General features: G+C 42.2%; 2 protein-coding genes across 2 annotated transcripts in view; both read right to left on the reverse strand.

Annotated features, from left to right (window-relative positions):
* LOC128858035 (ADP-ribosylation factor-like protein 5B) overlaps positions 1 to 7,288 on the reverse strand; it is a 37,708-nt gene extending 30,420 nt beyond the window's left edge. Inside the window, exon 1 of the mRNA XM_054093963.1 lies at positions 5,997 to 7,288. Coding sequence (XP_053949938.1) covers positions 5,997 to 6,042 — 46 coding nt within the window. The 5' untranslated portion in view covers positions 6,043 to 7,288. The remainder of the gene's footprint in view (positions 1 to 5,996) is intronic.
* A 329-nt stretch (positions 7,289 to 7,617) lies between these two features.
* On the reverse strand, positions 7,618 to 15,599 carry LOC128857518 (trichohyalin-like). Its single transcript, XM_054093269.1, has 2 exons — positions 8,010 to 15,599; positions 7,618 to 7,940 (listed from the first exon to the last, which is right to left on the reverse strand). The coding sequence occupies exons 1-2, from the start codon at positions 15,536 to 15,538 to the stop codon at positions 7,889 to 7,891; spliced, it is 7,581 nt and encodes a 2,526-aa protein (XP_053949244.1). The 5' UTR covers positions 15,539 to 15,599; the 3' UTR covers positions 7,618 to 7,888.
* Between the last annotated feature and the right edge of the window lie 4,372 nt (positions 15,600 to 19,971).

Below are 19,971 nucleotides of genomic sequence, written 5' to 3' on the forward strand. Positions count from 1 at the left end.
GTAAAATAAATATAAAAATAATAATAAAATAAGTAGACTTGAATCAGTAATAAAAGTAATAATGAAACATAATTAAGAAATATAATAATCAATGAAAATGAAAATCAAAAATTAGTAAAATGCAAAGAAAAATTAAGAATGAAAAATTAAATTAAATAAAACAAAAAAATTTAAAATAAAAAAGGATAAAAATATAGAAAATATAGAAAAATAAGATAAAATTTAAAAAAAAAATTAAATAGTAGATGCTATCTCCATCATTTTAGTTATCATCATAGTTAGCTTCCAAGAAATTTTAAGTCCAGAATGAATGCCTCGGTATTTAACTCTATCGGACATTGTAGCCAATTGGGCTACAGCCAGGCTTACGTCTACCGATTTCGCATTCGTGCATACTTTTTTAAAAAGATCAAAGAACGGATGAATCACAAGTCTCAAATGAAATTCAGAAATAACAAATCTACCAGTTTCTTCACTACTAAACTGTTGATTGCATGTTCATCTACAGGGTGACTCAAATATTATACATGGTTTACTTTTGAATCATTAATTATTTTTACATTGGGAGCTATTTCGCGCTAAAAATCCTGACTTTCCGATACGGAGAGCGATCGTGTGGCGCGCATTTTGGATTGATGTTACACATATTTTATACCGACCTTGAAGAAATGGGTTTGCGCGAAATTGGCCACATAACCCACTGGTGACTTGTTTTCAGTAAGTTTTGCAATGGGAATTGGACGTCTCATAGTTGAATTTGTTTTTTATTTTATTTACATAAGTCAAACATACAACCACAGGTTATTTTTACAATGATTGACCTATTGAAGATATTAAAGAAAAGATAAAAAAGCACTCCAAAAAGCAATTCATTTCTGAGGCGCAAATTTTCTTTTATAGATTTAATTTTTAGCAGTAAATTATTCCAAAGACGGGCAGAGAACACAAAGTATTGACGTTCATTCACCAAAAAACTATATGTCATGGAGACTAAGTTTAGCGAACGGCAAGATTTTGGAAATATATGTATGTAAGTCGATCTTTGAGATATCTGGGTTCCTGAGTAGATTTGATACAAGTCAACCTTTTTGTCAGGTGTCTGCTGTTAACCTAGAAACTATGAGGCATGAGACGACGAGACGACGAGAGGACAAGAAATCATCAACAAGGTCTTAGAAAATTGAATGATTTACTAGGAAGTCAGGTGAGGCAACCACTATAGGGCAAAAGACAATAAATAGGCATTAAAATTATTTTAGGCCACTTCTCTGCTCGCCTTCTTTATGCCCGGCTCACTTGCCGAACAATTTGCGTGTGAAAGCAACAACAAAGCTATCGAGCAAGATTCTCCGCTAGCGAGTGGCATAACCACATAAAACTGATATAACTCACTATTTTAAAGGCAAATGTAATTTTAGGTAGCTCTATTCCGGCGTTGCCTAGATATGTATGTTTATTTACACCAGTTGCTTTATCTATTCGCCACTTGCTACCGCTGGACGAAAAAAAGCCTATTATACCAAATATTTTTCATTATATTATATTTTTAATAAGTTCCTTGCATTTGGACCACCCTGTATGCAACTTCTAAGCACTGCAGGTGATGTCTGTCACATCGAATTGGTAGATGTGGGTTAATTGCGCACACTGCATTTACATTCAAGTACCCACATACAGATGTACCCACATGTATGTGTGTGTGTACGCATCCAGGGTAGGTAAAGATGTATGCACATATTTTGTTAGTGCTACACTTTATTTGCCTACGATAGTATTGCTGGCGGTGCCGTACCGGTTGTGTGGTCCCCTTGCATGAGGCCATCATCCACATGCCTGTTGCTTTCTATACAAATTCCTCAAAAATTACTTTTATTATACAAGTTGGCGCTACGCGATTAGGTTTGTAGCGCAGCGAGAGAAAAAAAGCATGCGCACGATTTTAATTTTTGTGGTACCCTACTCATGAAATGCTCGTATACGAGTAAAAAGCAGTAATTATTTCATTTTTGCTATGTTAAGGTTGTGGTGGTCTAAGCACACACAGACGACATACGAGTATCTCGCAGCGTGTCTGCCAGCCGCCTGCTGTAGAGAAGTATGAATTTCCATGCTGTCACAATCATGTGCAAGCATGATTTTTCTAAATGTTTACGTTTTTTTTTGCCGAAAGAAAACTGGAGCAGAAAAGGCAGTGCAATTTCTATTTATTGTGAGCTTAGGCCCCACAAATGCCCCACAAACACATACGCACACACACGCAAAAGCATGTTATATACGTACATGTACGCTACTCGCATACCACTGGCACCTTTCTCGTGTAAAATATGCAACAGTATCAAGCACATGTGAAAAATAGTTCAAACAATTGAAACGTACTTACGCTCTTTGTTGTGCTTGTACGGAGGAAATTTATTATGCATAAATACTATCCAATTAACATTAAAAGTGCACACTCACAAATGCGAACACAACAAAGAAGCTTAAACATTCTCTTGTAATACACAGGTACGTAGATATGTATGTATGTATGCCGGATTTAATTATAAACATCCATATGCATTTGTGTACAAACATAATTAGCTGAAAATATTCCAATTACTACATCCACTCAAATAAAGTGGAGTGCTTTGTTAAGGTGCCGTCAGACGTGACAAAGAAAGTGCTTTCAACAAGTCTGCCTGAGTAAAAAAGAGTTTGTCTGTAAAGTCGGTTTACTGACGACAGTTTAATCGGCAAAAGCAAAAGTTGAACTGCTCCCTTATTTATTAAAATAAAAACAAATTACTTAACAAGTGGCAATTTTCAACGCAAAAGCCAAACTCGTACAATGTTAATTTATGAGGCAACATTTTTGGCAATCACATCTAAGTTCACGTTATTTTTAAAGTGGAGTTCCGCGAAGTCCCAAACATAAAACTTCTTTGCCATATGTTGAATATTAAGTCATTTGTTGGTAAAAGATAATAAAAAAGTGAAAATGGCAGTCAAAGAGAACAAACCAGTGTTGAAGTGCGAAAATTAGTAATTCATCATTACGAAAACCAAAAATCGCTTCGGAAAGTATCTGAAATTGTAAATCGAAGCCGATCGACCGTACAGTACACCATAAAACGGTACAAATAGGATAGAAATGGGAAAAATAGAAGTTGCAAATAACATATAACAAAATTTTCTCTCCGAGTGATGAGCAATATATAATATTATACGGCAAGTCAAAAAGGATCCATTTTTAAGTACACCGAAACTCGCAACAATCGCCGAAAATGAGGAAAAAATATTGCCCAATTAGAAATATACTCAATAAGGCTGATATCAACGGCAGAAGAGCAAGGCAAAACCCCATATAAACGAACGTAATCGTAAAGCAATGCAGCGATTTGCCAAGGAACATCAATCAAAAGATTTCGCATTTTTGCGGAACTTGCTATTCACTGATGAAAGCAAGTTCAACCTTTTTGGTTCAGATGACAGACCTTATGTTTGGAAAAGATCAAATGAAGCGTTACTTGCCAAAAATATGAAGCCTACAACAAAGCACGGTGGTGGGCCAGTAATGGTGTGGGGTTCATTTTCTGCATCTGGGCCGGGAGAATTGCATCTTATTGAGAGTATTATGAATCAGGCAGTGTATCTTAACATTAAAAAAAAAATGGTCGCTTTGTAAAGAAAAACTTGGTCTAGGGGAAGATTTGCATTTGAATCAGGACAATGACAGGAAGCATAAAGCGTATAATGTGCGATCGTGGTTGCTATATAATAGTGCGTATGTCATAGATACACCAGCCCAGAGTCCAGATTTAAACCCCATTGAGAACTTATGGAGTTATCTCGATGAGAAAGTTCGCCAGGATAGCATAAGTTTAAAGGTTTTAAAGTTTAAAATGAAGAGCGTCCTTCCGGATGAATGGCGTTCAATTTGGGTTTTTTTTTACCCAGCTTTTGTGAAAGTTGTTAAAAGTATGCGAAAAAGTTTTCACATGGTTATCAGAAACAAAGGCATGCATACGAAATATTAATATTTACACTAACTTTACTTTTATAAAGAGTAGTTAAATTTCAAGGGCCGATGTTGAATGTGAACCACACCTAAACGTCAAGTTTTTTTCTGCATTTCATTTGACTTTTTTCAATTTCAGACTAACTCAATTTGAACCATGGAAAGATACACAATCGAGCAACGCGTTATTCAGGCTTATTATGAAAACGGGCAACAGTGTATGACCAATTTTCGAAGAAGATCATCTTCAGTGATGAGGCACATTTTCACCTCAGTAGATTCGTCAATAAGCAGAATTGCCGCATTTGGTCGAATGATAATCCAAGAGTGATTGCCGAAAATCCAATGCACCCACAAAGAGTGACTGTTTGGTGCGGTTTATGGGCCGGCGGCATCATTGGGCCGTATTTTTTCCAAAATGAGGCCGGTCAGACAGTTACTGTGAATAGTGTTCGCTATCGTGAGTAGATAACGAATTTTTTATGGCCCGAATTGGAAGATATGGATGTGGACGATATGTGGTTTCAACAGGACGGTGCCACTTGTCGCACAGCTAACGAAACAATGGCTCTTTTGCGCGAAAAATTTGATGGCCGAATAATCTCACGTCGCGGCGATGTCAATTGGCCGCCAAGATAATGTGATTTGACCCCGTTGGTCTTCTTTCTTTGGGGTTATTTGAAAGAAAAGGTGTACATCGATAAGCCAGCAACAATTCAAGAGCTAAAGGATGAGATAATTCGGCACATTAACGGCATAGAACCTCAATTATGCCTCAACGTCATCGAAAATTTGGAACATCGGATGGAGGTGTGCCGGCGAGGCCGCGGCGGCTAATTATTTGGCCGATATTTTGTTCTATACGTAATTGAGCCATACCAATATTATCATAATAAAGAGAAATGACAATAATTTCCTAAAAAAATTGTATTTTATTCAAAATCAACACCGGCCCTTGAAACTTAACCACCCTAATGTATTAATGTATTTACAAGTTTCACTTTGGCATTGAATTACATGAATTTAATTTTTTCACTTCACTTAAAAGCTAATTGAATTAAACATTTGAATTGAATTATTTTGTTCTTGATTGATACCACTGTAGTAATAAAAAATGCAATAACTTTTTGAACCGTTTGTTTTACTTATGATTTATGAAAATAATTTTTTCTTTAACTGTACGAGTTTCGCTTGGGGCTACTGTAAATCGCAGCGTTGTTCCATCTTCATTACATAAATTTTTACAAGAGCGCAGTTTGTTATTATTTATTTATGAGAAATAATTTCGATTGGCTTATTATCTAACAGCGCAATATGCGTAGATACATAGACACCGATTGCTGCTTTTTTATATATTTTTTTATTTATTGGCAGTGAAAAATATTAAATACGACAACAGTCCATAGTATGTAATGATGTGTGTCGTACAAAGACTCTGTTTTTCGGTTCAAAAGCGAAGAGAATCATTTTAATAACCGGTCGAATAGCTTTCGATTTCACTTTGGCAATAATTAATGACTTTTTGTATACAAACTATTTATAATATTATGTATATACGCGACAAATCGGACATAACATAAGCATAAACCCACAAAAATTAAATTAAATTGACCAACAACTGCTAAGAATTTCCCCTTTGTACATCGAGTTTATTATCAAAAGTACTCCGATAAAAAGTTTCGGCAACGACGGTATTGCCTGTTTGATATTCCAGACAAGTTGACTTGAGTGTTTGTTTGGTTTTTTATTGTGTTTCTGCTTCTGCATTTTTCACAATGAACAAGGTTATGGTATTTTATTGTAGTTACTGACTCGAATTTGCTTTCAACGAAATAAATTACTATAAATTTAAATACAAAAATGCCAACTTGCAAAACAAACAATCAAGTACATACGTGTACGGAGCTAATAATGCCTTATATGAACCTGAATGAAATTTGTTAACATTTTGAGCATACTTACGACACATACATAAAATACTTAAATAATATGAATTTACCTTCATTGCCAAACATGCTCCACAATTTAGATATTAAGAGCCCCATCTTGTTATTGATTTCAGGTTTTTTCTCCTCAAAGTAAATTGGTTTAACCGTTGAATTGAGACTGCCTTTCAGTAAATGCACTTCACTCCAGCTTTACAGTATTTGAAAATGTGTGACTGAATATGAAATTCCAGTTGTTAAAAACAAGTATTTAGGCGAATTCCAAAATATTGAGTTATGAAAGATATTTTGCGGATTTCATTTCCCACCAAAATCACACAACTTCACAGTTACAACAATAGTATTATGGAATTGACAAGTTTCTGTCCGATGACCCGTGGCAGCAGTGATGGTGGTGGCGCGAGGGCCAGCTGTTGACGATGGTGCGATCGTTCACGTTTCCGTTCACTTTTCGCGCAATCAAATGAGGTAAATGAGGTTAAATTGCGAGAACCTCTCACAAACAACAATCGACTTCCAAACCGCTGCGTTTAACACTGAACGCTTTAAAATGGCAGTAACAATAAAATACAAAAAGCAACGAAAATGAGTTTAAGCAAATTGTTGCTACTTCTTGTTATTGTTGTTTCGCCTAAGAAATGGTATTAGTTCAACCAGCGAGCTGCAATTCAACCATGTCGTCAAACGGTGTGCAGCGCCAATAGCTTTACTCTTTGGCGTACAGCTCTTGGCATTACGCAGTTTCGACTGTTTTGCAGTTATTAACGAATCTCCTTTTTTACTTTTTGTTTTTGGACGCGTTTAAACTTTCACTGGCTTTATTTTTAATTTTGTATCAATTAAAGTAGACACAAGCAAACTGTTTGTACTCGAAGGTTTGCGAAAGGCAAGAAGAATAGAGGGGGCTGCAAGGTAATCGTTTTCGTGGTTGTTTGCTTTGTTTGATGGATGGGTGCGGAAGCTATGCGTTGGGTTAGCAGTTTTTTCACATTACTAATGCGTTTTATCACAACTTAATAAACGCATTTCCTACACAAAAAAACAGCACAATTTTATCTATTAAAAGCTTTCTGCTTTTTTATTTATTTTTTTTTTCTTATTATATTTGGTTGATGTCTCACTTTTGCAATCAATGGCTCAGCAACACAAACTCGACACTTTTCATTTTTTCATGATTTTGTTCATTGCTCTGCACACAAACATTTTCATAAGGGTTGAAAATTAAAAGAAAAATAAATACCCTTTCGGTGTATTATTAATATAAACCTTAATTAAATTAACATAAAATCTTTTCACATGTAGCAAAAATGTATGAAATGTCACGAATGACTGAAGGAAATCCAAAAAATCGTCAAATGGTTTTGACAGCAGCACCATCAAAGGCAAATTAAGAAAATAGACCATAAAAAAGAACGAAAACGATGATGCCAGAGAGCGACAAATTAATTTCTGTCAGGGCTGCAATATTTGAATACCAAAAAGTTAAAAAATAACTTGCCAGCACTGTAATACTAAATATTATCAAATTCGCACGCAACTCAAAAATAAAAAACTGTATGCGTTTGAATGAGTTAAGCCCTAAAAACAAAATAATATTTGGCTGTAAAAAATTAAAAAATTAGATGTTGGGAAAATTATTCATCGTGTAAGGAAACTAGCGAAAACTTTGTTTGCATTTGTTTATTTAAGTGCTCATTCATTTATTTGCAATAACATATATATCTATATTTATAATACAGTTACATTTTTACATAGAATAAATAACAACGATTGAAATGTATTTACATTGCTCATAAACTTATTTGATACGGATGCACATATAATACACACATAATTGTTTGCATAACACAGCGATTTTGCAAGAAATTTGCTTTAGGTACATTTTTCTATTTATACATAATTCGTAAGTAAATTTTTGTGTTAACTTTCCTTGTTTGACATTGTTTTAAAATCCAATAAAATTCGTAGAACCATCTATATGTTGCCGGAAATCCTTTCTGCAAAACAAAAACAATTTATTTATTTGCTTTATGTAATGCTGGAATTCTAATTTATATATTTCTTACTTTATCTCAATGCTGTTACCCCTGAGTGCCCTGATTAATGCTATGGTCAATATGGCTACCTGCCCCAGTAAAATGTATCCTCGCTTTAGGTTTGAATTAGCCTTTGTTCCCAGATCCGATTCCATTGCACTTAAAGTTGACTCTTTTCGTAAATGCGAAACTATTTCGAACTCATCGGTGATACCAACTCGACGAGTAATATCTCGTTGTTCACGTCGCTGTTTGCGGGTAGCCGTCGGTAGGACAGCAGCAAGTCGATCTGTGCGGTCATGAAACCGCCTGATATTTGCAGTTCGTTCCTCAAGGTCGTTCGAGCGATTGAATAGCTCTCGTCGCTCTTTGTGGGTACCCGTCCGTAAATCAGCATCTCGTTGTTCTTCGCGGTCATCGAAATGCCTGGTAGGTTCTAATCTTTTCCCACGATCACTTGTGCGTTGAGCTTTTTCTCGTCGCTCATTGTGGGTGTCAGTGCGTAAGGCGGCGACCCGTCGTTCTTCGCGGTCATCAAATCGTCTGGAAGCTTCCAATCTTTCTTCACGGTAACTTGAGCGTTGAACCTGTTCTCGTCGCTCATTGTGGGTGTCGGTGCGTAAGGCGGCGACCCGTCGTTCTTCGCGGTCATCAATGATCCTTTTAATTGTTCGTCGTTCATCACGATCATTTGAGCGTTGGGCTTGTTCTCGTCGCTCTTTGTGGGTACCGGTCCGTAAATCAGCATCCCGTCGTTCTTCGCGGTCATCAAAGTGCCTGGTAGCTTCTAATTTTTCTGCACGGTCACCTGAGCGTTGAGTTTGTTCTCGTCGCTCGTTGTGAGTGTCAGTGCGTGAGGCGGTATCTCTTCGTTCTTCGCGGCCATCAACGGTCCTTGTAATTGTTCGTCGTTCCTCACGATCAGCAAACCTTCTGGTAGCTAAAGATCTTTCTTCACGGTCCTTCGTGCCTTGGGCTTGTTCTCGTCGTTCTTCCCTAACGTCAACACGCCTGGTAGCTAAAGATCGTTCTACATGTCCGTTTGAGCGTTGAACTTGCTCTCGTCCATCTTCGCGGTCATAAAACCTTCTGGCAGCTACAGATCTTTCTTCAATTGAGCGTTGCTCTTGTTCTCGTCGCTCGTTGCGGGTGTCGGTGCGTAAGGCGGTATACCGTCGTTCTTCGCGGTCATCAAATCGCCTGGTAGCTTCTAATCCTTCTTCACGGTCAATTGCGCGTTGCTCTTGTTCTCGTCGCTTATTGTGAGTGTCGGTGCGTGAGGCGGTATCTCGTCGTTCTTCGCGGTCATCAAATCGTCTTGTAGCTTCTAATCTTTCTTCACGGTTAATTGCGCGTTGCTCTTGTTCTCGTCGCTCGTTGCGGGTGTGGGTGCGTAAGGCGGCATCCCGTCGTTCTTCGCGGTCATCAAATCGTCTGGAAGCTTCTAATCCTTCTTCACGGTCACTCGAGCGTTGAGCTTGTTCTCGTCGCTCATAGTGAGTGACGGTGCGTGAGGCGGTATCTCGTCGTTCTTCGCGGTCATTAAATCGCCTGGTAGCTTCAAATCTTTCTTTACGGTCAGTTGGACTTTGGGCTTGTTCTCGTCGCTCATTGCGAGTGTCGGTGCGTGAGGCGGTATACCGTCGTTCTACGCGGTCATCAAATCGTTTGGTAGCTTCTAATCTTTCTTCACGGTCACTCGAGCGTTGCTCTTGTTCTCGTCGCTCGTTGCGGGTGTGGGTGCGTAAGGCGGCGTCCCGTCGTTCTTCGCGGTCATCAAATCGCCTGGTAACTTCTAATCCTTCTTCACGGTCAATTGCGCGTTGCTCTTGTTCTCGTCGCTTATAGTGAGTGTCGGTGCGTGAGGCGGTATGTCGTCGTTCTTCGCGGTCATCAAATCGTCTTGTAGCTTCTAATCTTTCTTTACGGTCAGTTGGACTTTGGGCTTGTTCTCGTCGCTCATTGCGAGTGTCGGTGCGTGAGGCGGTATACCGTCGTTCTACGCGGTCATCAAATCGTTTGGTAGCTTCTAATCTTTCTTCACGGTCAATTGCGCGTTGCTCTTGTTCTCGTCGCTCGTTCCGGGTGTCGGTGCGTAAGGCGGCATCCCGTCGTTCTTCGCGGTCATCAAATCGCCTGGTAGCTTCTAATCCTTCTTCACGGTCAATTGCGCGTTGCTCTTGTTCTCGTCGCTTATTGTGAGTGTCGGTGCGTGAGGCGGTATCTCGTCGTTCTTCGCGGTCATCAAATCGTCTTGTAGCTTCTAATCTTTCTTCACGGTTAATTGCGCGTTGCTCTTGTTCTCGTCGCTCGTTGCGGGTGTCGGTGTGTAAGGCGGCATCCCATCGTTCTTCGCGGTCATCAAATCGTCTGGAAGCTTCTAATCTTTCTTCACAGTCACTCGAGCGTTGAGCTTGTTCTCGTCGCTCATTGTAAGTGTCGGTGCGTAAGGCGGTATCTCGTCGTTCTTCGCGGTCATCAAATCGCCTGGTAGCTTCAAATCGGTCTTCACGGTCAATTGCGCGTTGCTCTTGTTCTCGTCGCTCGTTGCGGGTGTCGGTGCGTAAGGTGGCATCCCGTCGTTCTCCGCGGTCATCAAATCGCCTGGTAGCTTCTAATCTTTCTTCACGGTCACTCGAGCGTTGAGCTTGTTCTCGTCGCTCATTATGGGTGTCGGTGCGTAAGGCGGCGTCCCGTCGTTCTTCGCGGACATCAAAGCGCCTGGTAGCTTTTAATCTTTCTTCACGGTCACCTAAGCGTAGAGCTTGTTCTCGTCGCTCATTGCGAGTGTCGGTGCGTGAGGCGGTATCCCTTCGATCTTCGCGGCCATCAAATCGCCTTGTTGCTTCTTGTCTTTCTTCGCGGTCACTTGAGCGTTGAGCTTGTTCTCGTCGCTTATTGTGAGTGTCGGTGCGTGAGGCGGTATCTCGTCGTTCTTCGCGGTCATCAAATCGCCTGGTAGCTTCTAATCTTTCTTCACGGTCAATTGCGCGTTGCTCTTGTTCTCGTTGCTCGTTGCGGGTGTCGATGCGTAAGGCGGCATCCCGTCGATCTTCGCGGTTATCAAATAGTCTGGAAGCTTCTAATCTTTCTTCACGGTCACTCGAGCGTTGAGCTTGTTCTCGTCGCTCATTGTAAGTGTCGGTGCGTAAGGCGGTATCTCGTCGTTCTTCGCGGTCATCAAATCGCCTGGTAGCTTCAAATCGGTCTTCACGGTCAATTGCGCGTTGCTCTTGTTCTCGTCGCTCGTTCCGGGTGTCGGTGCGTAAGGCGGCATCCCGTCGTTCTTCGCGGTCATCAAATCGCCTGGTAGCTTCTAATCCTTCTTCACGGTCAATTGCGCGTTGCTCTTGTTCTCGTCGCTTATTGTGAGTGTCGGTGCGTGAGGCGGTATCTCGTCGTTCTTCGCGGTCATCAAATCGTCTTGTAGCTTCTAATCTTTCTTCACGGTTAATTGCGCGTTGCTCTTGTTCTCGTCGCTCGTTGCGGGTGTCGGTGTGTAAGGCGGCATCCCATCGTTCTTCGCGGTCATCAAATCGTCTGGAAGCTTCTAATCTTTCTTCACAGTCACTCGAGCGTTGAGCTTGTTCTCGTCGCTCATTGTAAGTGTCGGTGCGTAAGGCGGTATCTCGTCGTTCTTCGCGGTCATCAAATCGCCTGGTAGCTTCAAATCGGTCTTCACGGTCAATTGCGCGTTGCTCTTGTTCTCGTCGCTCGTTGCGGGTGTCGGTGCGTAAGGCGGCATCCCGTCGATCTTCGCGGTTATCAAATAGTCTGGAAGCTTCTAATCTTTCTTCACGGTCACTCGAGCGTTGAGCTTGTTCTCGTCGCTCATTGTAAGTGTCGCTGCGTAAGGCGGTATCTCGTCGTTCCTCGCGATCATCAAATCGCCTGGTAGCTTCTAATCTTTCTTCACGGTTAATTGCGCGTTGCTCTTGTTCTCGTCGCTCGTTCCGGGTGTCGGTGCGTAAGGCGGCATCCCGTCGTTCTTCGCGGTCATCAAATCGCCTGGTAGCTTCTAATCCTTCTTCACGGTCAATTGCGCGTTGCTCTTGTTCTCGTCGCTTATTGTGAGTGTCGGTGCGTGAGGCGGTATCTCGTCGTTCTTCGCGGTCATCAAATCGCCTGGTAGCTTTTAATCTTTCTTCACGGTCACTCGAGCGTTGCTCTTGTTCTCGTCGCTTATTGTGAGTGTCGGTGCGTGAGGCGGTATCTCGTCGTTCTTCGCGGTCATCAAATCGTCTTGTAGCTTCTAATCTTTCTTCGCGGCCACTTGAGCGTTGAGCTTGTTCTCGTCGCTCATTATGGGTGTCGCTGCGTAAGGCGGCGTCCCGTCGTTCTTCGCGGTCATCAAATCGCCTGGTAGCTTCTAATCTTTCTTCACGGTCAATTGCGCGTTGCTCTTGTTCTCGTTGCTCGTTGCGGGTGTCGATGCGTAAGGCGGCATCCCGTCGATCTTCGCGGTTATCAAATAGTCTGGAAGCTTCTAATCTTTCTTCACGGCTAATGGAGCGTTGAGCTTGTTCTCGTCGCTCATTGTAAGTGTCGGTGCGTAAGGCGGTATCCCGTCGTTCCTCGCGATCATCAAATCGCCTGGTAGCTTCTAATCTTTCTTCACGGTTAATTGCGCGTTGCTCTTGTTCTCGTCGCTCGTTGCGGGTGTCGGTGTGTAAGGCGGCGTCCCGTCGTTCTTCGCGGACATCAAATCGTCTGGAAGCTTCTAATCCTTCTTCACGGTCACTCGAGCGTTGAGCTTGTTCTCGTCGCTCATTGTAAGTGTCGGTGCGTAAGGCGGTATCTCGTCGTTCTTCGCGGTCATTAAATCGCCTGGTAGCTTCAAATCGGTCTTCACGGTCAATTGCGCGTTGCTCTTGTTCTCGTCGCTCGTTGCGGGTGTCAGTGCGTAAGGTGGCATCCCGTCGTTCTTCGCGGTCATCAAATCGTCTGGAAGCTTCTAATCTTTCTTCACGGTCACTCGAGCGTTGCTCTTGTTCTCGTCGCTCGTTGCGGGTGTGGGTGCGTAAGACGGTGTCCCGTCGTTCTTCGCGGTCATCAAATCGCCTGGTAGCTTTTAATCTTTCTTTACGGTCAGTTGGACTTGGGGCTTGTTCTCGTCGCTCATTGTGAGTGTCGATGCGTGAGGCGGTATCCCTTCGATCTTCGCGGTCATCAAATCGCCTGGTAGCTTCTAGTCTTTCTTCACGGTCACTCGAGCGTTGAGCTTGTTCTCGTCGCTTATTGTGAGTGTCGGTGCGTGAGGCGGTATCTCGTCGTTCTTCGCGGTCATCAAATCGTCTGGTAGCTTCTAATCTTTCTTTGCGGTCAGTTGGACTTTGGGCTTGTTCTCGTCGCTCATTGTGAGTGTCGGTGCGTGAGGCGGTATCCCTTCGATCTTCGCGGTCATCAAATCGTCTGGAAGCTTCTAATCCTTCTTCACGGTCACTCGAGCGTTGAGCTTGTTCTCGTCGCTCATTGTAAGTGTCGCTGCGTAAGGCGGTATCTCGTCGTTCTTCGCGGTCATTAAATCGCCTGATAGCTTCAAATCGGTCTTCACGGTCAATTGCGCGTTGCTCTTGTTCTCGTCGCTCGTTGCGGGTGTCGGTGCGTAAGGTGGCATCCCGTCGTTCTTCGCGGTCATCAAATCGTCTGGAAGCTTCTAATCTTTCTTCACGGTCACTCGAGCGGTGAGCTTGTTCTCGTCGCTCGTTGTGGGTGTGGGTGCGTAAGACGGTGTCCCGTCGTTCTTCGTGGTCATCAAATCGCCTGGTAGCTTTTAATCTTTCTTTACGGTCAGTTGGACTTTGGGCTTGTTCTCGTCGCTCATTGTGAGTGTCGGTGCGTGAGGCGGTATCCCTTCGATCTTCGCGGTCATCAAATCGTCTGGAAGCTTCTAATCCTTCTTCACGGTCACTCGAGCGTTGAGCTTGTTCTCGTCGCTCATTGTAAGTGTCGCTGCGTAAGGCGGTATCTCGTCGTTCTTCGCGGTCATTAAATCGCCTGATAGCTTCAAATCGGTCTTCACGGTCAATTGCGCGTTGCTCTTGTTCTCGTCGCTCGTTGCGGGTGTCGGTGTGTAAGGCGGCGTCCCGTCGTTCTTCGCGGTCATCAAATCGTCTGGAAGCTTCTAATCCTTCTTCACGGTCACTCGAGCGTTGAGCTTGTTCTCGTCGCTCATTGTAAGTGTCGCTGCGTAAGGCGGTATCTCGTCGTTCTTCGCGGTCATTGAATCGCCTGATAGCTTCAAATCGGTCTTCACGGTCAATTGCGCGTTGCTCTTGTTCTCGTCGCTCGTTGCGGGTGTCGGTGCGTAAGGTGGCATCCCGTCGTTCTTCGCGGTCATCAAATCGTCTGGAAGCTTCTAATCTTTCTTCACGGTCACTCGAGCGTTGAGCTTGTTCTCGTCGCTCATTGTGAGTGTCGATGCGTGAGGCGGTATCCCTTCGATCTTCGCGGTCATCAAATCGCCTGGTAGCTTCTAGTCTTTCTTCACGGTCACTCGAGCGTTGATCTTGTTCTCGTCGCTTATTGTGAGTGTCGGTGCGTGAGGCGGTATCTCGTCGTTCTTCGCGGTCATCAAATCGTCTGGTAGCTTCTAATCTTTCTTCGCGGTCACTTGAGCGTTGAGCTTGTTCTCGTCGCTCATTATGGGTGTCGCTGCGTAAGGCGGCGTCCCGTCGTTCTTCGCGGTCATCAAATCGCCTGGTAACTTCTAATCTTTCTTCATGGTCACTCGAGCGTTGAGCTTGTTCTCGTCGCTCATTGTGAGTGTCGGTGCGTAAGGCGGAAACTCGTCGTTCTTCGCGGTCATCAATGCTCCTTGTAATTGTTCGTCGTTCCTCCCGATCATTAATCCGCCTGGTAGCTATAGAGCGTTCCTCACGGTCTATTATCCGTTGGGATGGTTCTCGTCGCTCTTCGTGGTTATCCAAACGTAGAGAATAATCTTGTCGACCTACGAGGTTGTCAAGGCTCCTTGTAATTTTTTGCCGCTCTTCACGATCATCAAACTGTCTGGTAGCCAAAGCTCGTTGCTCGGGATCATTAAAACGTGGAGACAGTTCTCGTCGTTGCTCTATATTTTCTAGTGGTTTACCTAGGTCAATAAAGCGATTATTAGGTTCTTGTCGTTCCTCTTGGCCATTTAAAGTGGTTTGATGATCGAAGTGTTCATAAGATATCGGTTTTTCGTTCTCACGGTCTTCTGAACTCCTTGTGTGGTCGGCACTATCATTGCGTTCAAAATTCCGTCTATTGCTTTCACTTTTATCTTGGTAGTGGTTGTCAGGTTCGTTGATGCCGACTATGTGTCGATATTTATAATGAGTTAAGGTGGAACGGTAAGCCGGTTCTGTGGTATCCAAATTGGTGTTAGTGGCGGGTTGGTAATCAAACTTTTCTCGTAACCAGATTACATTGCCGTTTGTATATTGAATACTTTCACGTACGAAATGGTCGGAACAATTTTCACGATCGCAAAACCCGGGCTCGCATCGAGCAATGCTTATAACTACAAGCAGATGAATGACAGTTGCCTTCAGCTGCCAGAACTTAAATCCCATTTTATCACTTTGCGTTATATATTATTTGCTTATCTGCTGTTGTTCACTTGAAAATTGTCCTCGTCGGGCTAATGTCTCTAACTTGACTGACCTCCTCAAGGAATTTGTGCCGCTTTTATACCAGCCTTTCCGAGCAGCAGCACCTGCACCGCTTTGTCATAGCCGAAGTAGTGTACCGATTTCTTCCTCTTCAGTGAACTTCATTTGCGCGCTGATTGATTGAATTTTCTTATCACACATGTGCACCACTGCACAACGGTAACACACTTGTACAAAGTGCCCGAATGACTTCAGAGGGCTACGTATAAGTGTGCATTTCTGGTGGCATTATTTATTGCTTTGTTGTTGAGTAAAAACACTTAATAGCTAAGTTTATGAATGAATTTCTCGAAAGCCTTGGCAATGACGTCAATAAAAACCCATTTTTGAGTGTCAAGGACTTTTCTGCGCATTGGCTTATAACTTATTTGTACAGTACAGTAAGCGAATCAAAAATGGATTTTAAGAAGAAAAATTAATATTTATAAAAATAAAATCAACAATAAGTACTTGATAGCATATAGTAAGTACTGGAAGTTTTAACTTATTGCACCATTTTTCTTCTTAAATCTTCTTACAGAAGAGAAGCGATTAGGTCCATAACCCAATGTTTCTATCGAAAGTTTTCCCTTTCGGATGTTTAGGTTAGATTAAATGGTTGCATGTAAGAACCCACTTGGGCAAAATGTCAATTCGTGTGACGCCATATAGAGAAAAACAAAGGGTGAAGAACAGAACAGAGAAGGCAGAAGGAAGAGGGGACTTTGGATTAGAGGAGGAGAACGGCAAAATGGTGGCTAATTACAATTTACGTTAACCGCTTAAAGCTACTTGTGAAATTCATCAGGTGTGCGAGAGTTAAGATGTATGAATCTTTGCCCGACGAGAGCAGAAGGAGGTGCTGAAATGATTCCACCACACCCTCCTGACTGCTGCCGCAGAAAGGGCTTGAAGCAATCCAAAGTCTCACTGCATAGACTCTTAAAGTGCAATGTCCCCTAAGGATACTAACAAAATTCGATAGCTTTTTGGCTTTGTTAGCTTTTAAATTCCTCTCGAGCGCTTTCGATATAACCTAGCGCTCGCTGATTTGTTGCGAGGTCCATATTTCAAAGAGCGTGGAAATCATCTCAAGCTAGCTCATCAGCCGAGTATGGGTGGTACTGGGAATAAAATATTTGGAAAAACTGTTTTTATAGTTCAATATAAATGCATACCTAATATCTTGAATATGTTTAGAAAAGAGGTAGTTTAGCGGTCATAAAACAGTGAGCGTTGGTACGGAGTTACATTCAAGGCTCCCCTTACTTTCTGTATTTACCCATGGGCACAAAAATGAAAAATTCTTTTCATCGAGTCATGGTCATCGATTCGTACAATACGATCAAGCAACCACAGGGAGGGGAGGGAGATGGGTTTCATCTAGCCATACTCCTCTTTATTCTAGTTTACTGCAAAACCAATTTTTTTTTATACTTAAGTTTGGTAGATGTTTAATCTAATATACAATCTTCTTGTAGCTCTTTCCCAACTTGCGAAAACAGGAAATCCTGTGGGATCTTTCCGTTAGAACGCGACTTTCCGAGTCCTATCTCAGACTCTTTACCTCAAACCATTACTAGCTCAGTTCCAGTTGATTCTAGAAGTTGTGGCCAAATCGATCCCCGTGATATGATAGCCATAGTTCAACATTCGATCGCTGTTCTTTTTAAAAAAGAGACACGGAATCTATGCGCCGTTCCCATTTAGGCTTAAGATACTCTTAGCTGCAGAGCTAAATTCAAATATATTCCTGGTGTGCCGAACGAGACGTAGATTGGACTGCTTCCGTTACTTATAGACATGCCAACTATTCCACATTTTTGAAGTTGGTGTTAGTAGCATTCCGCCAGACTACCGCGCAATACACGAGAATGTGCCTTACAAGTGCTCTACGTAGTCAATATATTGTATGCGTCGTAGTAACGAGTAAAGCGCGCCAAGTACTTTTTCTCCGCTCTTCAATAATTTGTTTTTACAGGAAAGGTTAGAGTTAAAAATAACATCTAGAAATGTTGCCTCTTTTATACCAAACGAGATTTCAGACAGAGTCGCTGAAGCTAAAAATAAAATGTATTATAAGAGTATAAAATCGCTGGCCTAGATATTGGCCTTTGAAATCCAGCAGAGAATCTTTGTAGCCAAAAAGTGCGAAGTGACTTGGACTAAGTAGACATTTGAGTAGTAAAGCCAATTCTCGATGAACAAAACTATTGTATGGCGCAGAAACTTAGACGAAGATAACATCCGATGATGCTTCCCTTGGAGTGTTTGAGAGAAAGGTTCTGCGGACGATTTTTAGACACTTGCACGTTAACGACGACGAGTATCGTAGGCTAAGGAACAATGAGCTGTATGAGCTTTACGACGGCATAGACATAGGGCAGCGAATAAAGATCTAGCGGCTTCGTTGGCTGGGTTATGTTGTCCGAATGGATACAAACGCTACCATCTGGTGATAACAGAGGAAGGCCTCCTCTACGTTGGAAGAATTAGGTGCAGAAGGACTTGGTTTCACGACTGGTGCGCTTTGGAAACTCGGCCAAAATCCCGTAAGCGGTTATAGCGTCAATGAAGGAGAAAAAAAAATTATTTAAAAACAAAATTTGATGATCAATTTGAGCGAACTTTTTAAATTACCGATGCTTAATATTTTTTTTATACGGAAGAAACCTAAAAAAACAAAATGTCAAAAATCCATGGTAATTTTAAGCTACTTCAAAATTCAATAAGCTATAAAACTGCTAAACGATATTTTTCTAAAAAATCTGATTAAGAAGTTTGAAATTTTGGTGAAAATTTGTTAACATTTTTTTTTAATTTATACAAACTTGAATTTGTATGCAGGAGAATGAAATTCTTATCTTGCCACGAAGGAGGCCTAGTGAGTGCAATAATCCTGAGGGCAATGCCGCCGGTAGCGCAGCTACTGGTAGGGCCTCCCAAGCCGGTAAGGTCGATGATGAGCACCGAAGTTAAAAATAATCCACCTAGTAACGTCTGAAATAAATTCGTGGCGGTTACAGCGAGAGTTTCTCAGCGTCTTTTCATCAGGTTACATGTGGCTGGGAGCGGGTGTCGGTTATGTAGCACGGTTGTCCTAAAATTTCCAGTACGTATGCCACTGACACATACGGGGTTGTGCAAGGTTGGTGCCCTTATCATAAAACAACAACACCCAAGAAACCAAATGGCGTACCATAAAGGACAAAAAATATGTGTACCTGTGTAACTGGTCTACAGGTTAGATTAGCCAGGGTCTTTGTCTAAGACAAGATACTCGCTGGCCCTAGGACCCATTGTGATACCTGCATTCGACTTCCATCCAGTTGCTTAAAAAACCACTTAGATCTTTTTAAGAAGGTAACTAGTCTCTCTAGTGAGACATTTTGGTCTTCAAAGAAATAATCGCTAAGATATTTGGCATGGCTTCTTTGAAGTGTAGGACATTCACAGAGGGGGTGTTGTACCGACTCAATTTCTTCTTCATCTCCACAACTGCTGCAGAAATCATTGTGAGGTACACCCATTCTACTGGCTAGGCTACAAATAGTGCTATGACCCCTTATAACACCTGTGAAGACGCTGGCATTTGATCTGAATTCAAGTATTCAGTTTGTCCTTTTAAGATTCAGTTTTGGCCAGAGCGCTTTGGATATCCTGCATTTAGTAGTTAGAGACCATCATCTATTGGTTTCTGTGAATACGCTCTAGCCAATGGCAGTGTATAGTTCGTTTAGAGGAATGCTTATGTCCACTACCACTCGCTAAAGATTAAGCTCAGAGCTGCTTTGATCCTCGAAGAAGATTTGGCCGCTATCCTTTAACATATACATCAATGGGTGGAATATGTAGGATCACTTCCAGCGCAACCTGTGGCGTGAATCGGAGCGCACCTGTTATTCCTACACAAGTTAATCGTTGGACTTTTATATGAGACTCTTTAGGTAGGATTGTGTCTGCGCTGCCTCCCCCCACATGAAAGCTTCATAAGTCAAAATGGGTCTGATGATTGTATTATGCGCCCATTGGCTTATATACGGATTTAGACTTCATTTTTTGCCAAATGTCCTCTTACAGATAAAAAGCATATTACAAGCTTCCTTCATCCTTCTTTTCTTAGAAAGCTTTGAGTCCATAATTATGCCAAGATACTTGCCTTCATTCGATAGGGTTAATATTACTCCATCTACGGATGGTAACTGGAAACTCGATTTCTTACATCTTCTAATGAATCGAACTAGTTCGGTCTTGGCTTGGTTAACCCTTAGACCATTTGAGGTCTAAGTAGGCGCTGATTGCATGAGCCCGCTGATAGTCGAGAGAAACTTCCCTGTCCGCATAAGCCACTATCT

Source organism: Anastrepha ludens, chromosome 3 (assembly GCF_028408465.1).
Source record: "Anastrepha ludens isolate Willacy chromosome 3, idAnaLude1.1, whole genome shotgun sequence".
Lineage (NCBI taxonomy): Eukaryota > Metazoa > Arthropoda > Insecta > Diptera > Tephritidae > Anastrepha > Anastrepha ludens.